Source organism: Mobula birostris, chromosome 20 (genome assembly GCF_030028105.1).
Source record: "Mobula birostris isolate sMobBir1 chromosome 20, sMobBir1.hap1, whole genome shotgun sequence".
Lineage (NCBI taxonomy): Eukaryota > Metazoa > Chordata > Chondrichthyes > Myliobatiformes > Myliobatidae > Mobula > Mobula birostris.
Window position 1 is genome coordinate 56,442,753 of NC_092389.1, and position 6,677 is coordinate 56,449,429.

Genomic DNA, 6,677 nt, shown 5'->3' on the forward strand with positions numbered 1-6,677 from the left:
CAGTTGTCACAGAAATCCCTGGAATGACCCATAGTCCAGTGAATTAGAATAGAATCCTACCAATGAAAGAAAAATCATTCTGACCGCACATGGTTCGTTGGACCAGATTTAGACTTTAACCCAAAGGTTTGATACAATTTCTGCTTCCGTCGCGGTCACATACGCTCAGTTTTGTTGTTTCTTGCGCCACACAATTGAATAATTTTGCTGACTTCACTGGAAGCCGGAAGCTACTAAGATTATCGAGGCACTTACCAGACATATAAATGGCATAGAAATGTATTTATACTCCCGTCAAAGTTTACACTTTGATTTGCATTTTAGGTGCAGAGCCGACCATTTAACGTCAATAGATGTTTGATTCCAGCCTTCAGCTGCTCCCTGAATTTCCTCTGTGACAGAGTGTAGATACACGTGTTGGTGCAGGTACAGAGGAACTGCAGCATGAACCCAAACTGTTGCAGGATATATGTTGGGGTGTTCAAATGCCTGTCTGTGTAAGAGTAATTCTGAACTTGCCAGTTCATAATATATACAATAAATGGGATCCACAACAATATGAAATTGGCTGATAGAGCAAACAGCAACATTATTGACTTTCTCCGGTTCTCCACCTCTGGATCATTCTTTTTCTCTCTGCTGTTCCTGAGCCCCCGGCGAACTCTGTTTGCCGCGATAATATGGCTGACTGTTAAAGCATTAAAAACCAGAATCAAACCGATCGGTAATAAAGGTGTAGTGATGGCGTTAAACAACTGGTACGCTTTCCACAGTGGTAAAGTAAGGTAATCCGTGTTCAAAATATATCGCCAGGGTACGTTATCAATGATAAGGAAAGGTTCCACCGCAAAGTATAATGGGGATCTCTTCGCACAACTTCCTAAACACACAACTACTATCGCAATTGTCGCTGTCCTCTCGGTGCAGTACCGTTCCCGCAGTTTTTGACTACAGATTGCAATACAGCGATCGAACGTGAAAGCCACCGTGAGCCAAACAGAACAGTCCATGGTTGCGACACTCAGTACGAGTGTCACGGAGCAAACCGGTGTAATGAGCAAAGGAAGAGCATAAGTATAAATATTATTGATCTGATCGAGTACAACAGCAATAATAACACCCATTAAATCAGCTGCTGCCATTCCCACCAGATAACGGGAGACGCATTTGGAGAGTCCGCAGTTTCCCAGAGACAGGATCGCAATCGCCACTAAATTAACTGCAAGGGAGCAAAGAATAATTAGTTTCATGCGCACTAACCCTGATCATTTTTACTCGTTAAGTTCGCATTTAACCGTGTTGAATCGGACCGAGTGAACGTCAGACATCTGATCCTAAGCCGGGTCAGGCAGGCTTCGATACGGAGAGTGGAAATGTTGTCCGTGCGGGTTCCGTCACTGTGCTTCGATCGCATGATGACGAAGGGCCCAAGTAACAGCTGAGCAACAAGTTTCCCGTTGACACCAGGTTTTCCAGTGGTTGACATATCGACCACTCATCCAGACCGATCATTACAGCTGAGAATACTGTAGGTTTCATATACTTCGGGAATAAAATGGACTGAGGTAGTCTGTTTCTTGGGAGTTAACATTCTGAAGTGGCGGGACGGCAAAGCTAAACTTATGCTTCGATGTACAGGTGACAAATAAACTTGGATCTTGTTCATAGTGACGGAGATCCAACATACAGATTTTTACATCCTCATGTTGTGAGGTGGATGTAAGAAGTAAAATAAATCTCATCTAATCGTATCTTAATTAAAACGGACAAAAGAGGAGGACACGGTAAAATGAAAGAGTTTTGCACGTTATTGTGGCAATTTCAATCATATTTTGATAAATAAATAGTGGCATTAAGCCGGAAAGGGTAATAATGTACGTTGCCGGAAAACAGCGGAGCTCGCAAACAGAGCTGCAGCAATGTTAAAGACGTTGTTTTCATTTAATTAAACGTCTCAGTTTCTATATTGATGCAGTATTAAATTAAGAACAATACGTGCTGGTAAAGCTGGAAGGTTGAATAAGGTAAATGCAAGAGAAGTACAAATGTTACCGCTCAATCGATCGGGCACCAGAAACAAGTAACAATTCCAGACGAAAAAAAAATGAAATATGTACTTAAACCTGGCCAGGCTTAAAACACTCATCAGATGAGGCACAGATGTTACAAGGACAAAACACGCACATACAGTGCTAGCCAATTCCAGTTACTTACCAGGAATACCAATCGCTGCTAGTGCGGGATAGTAAATACTCGCGATGTAGTAAATTGCTGGATATCCCATTTTCTGTGTGGGTTGGTTATCAGTAAAAATAGTCATATCTACTGTTGATTGTTTTGCAAGCTCTTATACAGGAGAAGAAAGTGGCCTCTAACAATTAATCATACCACGTGGTTAGTCACATCAATGACAGTCCACTGAACAAACATTTCAGGTAAACTATTTATAGAAATTTTGTCATCATGCAATTAAAATCGCTCCCGTGGAACAATCACAAAATAAAAATTATGTTTAATTTTATTTATTCACACCTTCAAAGGAGCACGTTGTACATTCTTTCTCTATGACACAGAGTTTGTGCGTTTCAAATAAAATATTTATTAGTCACTCTCAGATAATTATCAATTTTAATAACAGACGAAAAACATTAAGAGACATTTGGACTGTTTGTTCATTTCAGTAATCTTTTCCCGGACGATGAAAGTACCGGTTTTCTCAGTTTGTTTCATACACCAACTTTTCCTTTCCATGTCAACATGTTAGATCGTGCTGTTGATGTATTTAAGGGCAACGTTGTAAGCTGAATGCACCATATGGTCTGTTCTTTAACAAATTCTGGTACTGCTTTGCACTGCTTTAATTATATGTTATAAATATGTGGTCTTGTCAGTGTTAGTCTTTGGTTTGTCCTGTTTTTTTTTTGTGATATCACTCTGGAGGAGCATTGTATTATTTCTTAATGCAAGCATGCATTTCTAAACGACAGTAAACGAGGACTAAGTGTCCTCATAATCTAATCTAATATATCCTGTCCCATTCCAGAATAAATATATTCATTCATATAGGTTTCTATTTGACCATTAGGATCATTTTACTTAGGGTGGAAAACTGGGGCAAGCAACAAAACATTGGCGATGCTCTTAGTATAAGTTTATTAAAGGAAGGATTTGGTAGATTTAGTGAGGATGCAAATGAAATTTACAAGGGTGCCGCCTGGGCTTGAGGGCATGCGCTATGAAGGTAATCGATCGAGAACTTTTCTTATTGCAGCAGAAGAGGATGAATGGTGAGGTATACTAGATGATGAAGGGCGTTGATTGAATCGATACCCAGATACATTTTCCGATTACGGAAATGACCAAGGTAAGAGGGCATTATTTTAAAGTGATTGGAAGTAAGTATAACGGTGTGTGTCAGAGGAAAGCAGTTTATACAGAGAGGTAGATGCGTGGAACACCATGCTAGGGGCTGTGATAGAGCTAGATGTGTTAAGGACATTTATCAAACTCTCGACATGCAAATAGATGGTAGTAGAATTGATGTCTATGTAGGAGTGATCCGTTATTGTACGGCAATGATTATTTTGTTTTTTTAGTTGTTTGCGAAGTTTCCAAAGGAAGGAAATTGGAAGCATTGATTATGGTTTTGCCTTTCCCACATTAATTTTAAATCTAATTTTATTTTATGCTAGTCATGTCAAATCCACGATAACGAGTTGCAAATGTGATTATGTCGAATCTGGTTACGAGTTTCTTAAACAGAGAGAATTGGACATTAGGGAAATTAATGACTAGTGTTGGTTTAAATACGGTAATTAAATGTGGTATTTTTGGGATATAAATTAGAATAATTCGGGAGCAAAGTTAAAAGTAGACATGACGCACCGCGTTTCTGTAGAATGTTAATTAACAGATTATTAAAACAGATTATGGTCTGAATGGTGGCCGATTAGGAAAAGGGAAGGTGCAACGAGACCTGGGTGTCATTATACACCAGTCATTGAAAGTGGGCATGCAGTTACAGCAGGCGGTGAAAAAGGCGAATGGTATGCTGGCATTCATAGCAAGAGGATTCGAGTACAGGAGCAGTGAGGTACTACTGCAGTTGTACAAGGCTTTGGTGAGACCACACCCGGAGTATTGTGTGCAGTTTTGGTCCCCTAATCTGCAGGAAGACATTCTTGCCATAGAGGGAGTATGAATAAGGTTCACCAGATTGATTCCTGGGATGGTAAAACTTTCAAAAGATGGAAGACTGGATCGACTAGGCTTATACTCTATGGAAGTTAGAAGATTGAGGTGGGGTCTTATTGAAATGCATAAAATTCTAAAGGGATTGGACAGCCTAGGCGCAGGAAGATTGTTCCCAATGTTGGGGAAGTCCAGAACGAGGGGTCACAGTTTGAGGATAAAGGGGAAGCCTTTTAGGACCTAGATAAGGAAAAAACTTCTTCTCACAGAGAGTGGTGAATCTGCGGAATTCTCTGCCACAGGAAACAGTTGAGGCCAGTTCCTTGGCTATATTTAAGAGGGAGTTAGATATGGCCCTTGTGGCTAAAGGGATCAGCGAGTATGGAGAGAAGGCTGGTACAGGGTTCTGAGTTGGATGATCAGCCATGATCATACTGAACGGAGGTGCAGGCTCGAAGGGCCGAATGGCCTACTCCTGCACCTATTTTCTCCATGTTTCTATTTAGCACAAGATTTCTAATACACCGATTTTAAATTTCTAGTTCATATGGAAAATTGGTTTCATGCAAGCACCCTATTTGTCTTCAAAATTGCTAATAAGCACACAGGATTCCTGTCACTAATGTGTTTAAATATATTGAACTATTCTATTGAAGCGTAGTTAAAATAAAATAATGGCATTCATTACGTATAATTGCTGACGTCGGCTATGCAAGTCTGTTTAGCCTTTCATATTGCAATTAATGAGATGCAGAGATGATTAGATAGCAGCCACAGAGGCCCAGATCTTTTTACTATGTCATTTTTTAATCTCATAAAGTATTCCGAACTTGACTCCGCCTTGATATCTTTCCAAACCAGATATTAAAATAGGTGTTCGGAACGAATTGGGACACATTATCATGGTCCGTTCCGTGAAGTTTGCATTCCGTTTCACGGTCCGGTCCGTGGACTCTGGACTCCGGGTATTCCGTCTGTCCCTTGCTTCAGTTGGGCTTAATCATAGGCATCTGATGCTTGTCTTGAGGCTGGGAATATAAGTGGCCCTGGGATCGAATGTGGTTGCTGGTTAGACTCGTTAGTATCCCGTCCTCGCCTCTGTGGGGTAAGTCAGGCCGTCTTTACCGTTACCCTGCGGTTGGATCTGTCCCTTCCTGTCCTCGCCTCCGTTGGGTAAGCTTGGCCGTCTTTGCCGTTACCTGGAGGCTGGACTGTTCCCTTCCCTTCCCTTCACCTCTGCCTGAAACTTGTCTGCAACCTCTGCCTGAAACCTTTCCTGCAATCTCTGCCTGAAGCCTTGCCCGCAGCATCTGCCTGAAGCCTTGCCTGCAACGTCTAACTGAAGCCTTGCCTGCAAGCTCCTCCAGAAGCCCTGGTCTGGAGACTGGCCTGCAACCCGCCTGCGTCCTCGCCTGCGTCCTCGCCTGTATCGTTGTCAGGTTCTACCGTTGGAGCAAGACCGGAGCCTTGTTGCGGCTAGATAAGGAACTGTCTATCGTTGTTTTCAACTGTCTCTGTGTCCACGCCTTCGCTAGGTAGGTCCGGCCGTTTACTGCTACCTAGTATTGTGAACCGCCTCTGTGACCTCGCCTTCGTTAGGTTGCTCTGGCCGTTTGCCGCTACTTAGCGTTGGGAACCGTCTCTGTGTCGACGCCTGCACTGGGTAGGTCCTACCGTTTGCTGCTACCTAGGTTTGGGAACCGTCTCGTCGTGTTCAGCATTCTGTGTAGAGCCCCGGCCCCAAGTTCTGTTCCCAAGGAGTGGTTTCAGCACTCTATTCTATGTCTCTGTGTTCCTATCTCTCAAGCCCAGGTCTCCGTGTTCCCGTGCTCTAGACCAAGGCTCTGCCTTCCTGTTCTCCCTCGACCAAGTCTCTGTTTTCCTTTTCCACCAAGACCAAATCTCTGTGTTCCTGTTCCACCAAGACAAAGGCTCTGTGTTCCATGTTCCGCCAAGATCAAATCAAGGGTTCGGGTTCCAGTCCTGTCGATGTGCCTCGTCCTGTGCTGGAGTTCCCACCTCCTGTACTTGATTTCCCTTGTCTTGCCTTGGATTTTCTTGTTCTGTCCTGTAACGTTGCCTAGTCCTCTCTCCCATGGCTTCACCTCGTTCCGGAGTCCGAGCCCGAGTCAATACCTAGGTCTGGCTCCTTGTCCAGTCTCTGGCTCGGAGTCCGAACCCAAGCCTCGTCACGTCCTCGCCTCGAGGAACCCAAGCCATGTCCAGTCCTGTAGCCACGTCATGTCCACACCTAGTTCCGGGGTCCGAGCTCGAGTAAAGACCCAGGTTCTGGGTCCTTTTCCAGTCTCTGGCTCGGAGTCCAAGCCCAAGCTCCTATTTTCCAGTTCCTTGTCCTGGTCCCGCTTTCCTAGCCAAAGTCCTAGTCCAAGTCGGTTTACCTGCCCGAGCTCCTAGTCTGTGACCTGTCCCGTCCCTAAGCCTAGCCATGTCCAGTTCCTAGTACTTCAGTGAGCGTGTTTTGCATT

The 6,677-nt window shown here is 43.6% G+C and overlaps 1 protein-coding gene across 1 annotated transcript; it reads right to left on the reverse strand.

Annotated features, from left to right (window-relative positions):
- Positions 1-320: 320 nt before the first annotated feature.
- On the reverse strand, positions 321-1,486 carry LOC140184992 (probable G-protein coupled receptor 139). The gene is made up of 2 exons (XM_072238222.1): positions 1,261-1,486; positions 321-1,219 (listed from the first exon to the last, which is right to left on the reverse strand). The coding sequence occupies exons 1-2, from the start codon at positions 1,484-1,486 to the stop codon at positions 321-323; spliced, it is 1,125 nt and encodes a 374-aa protein (XP_072094323.1).
- Positions 1,487-6,677: the final 5,191 nt, after the last annotated feature.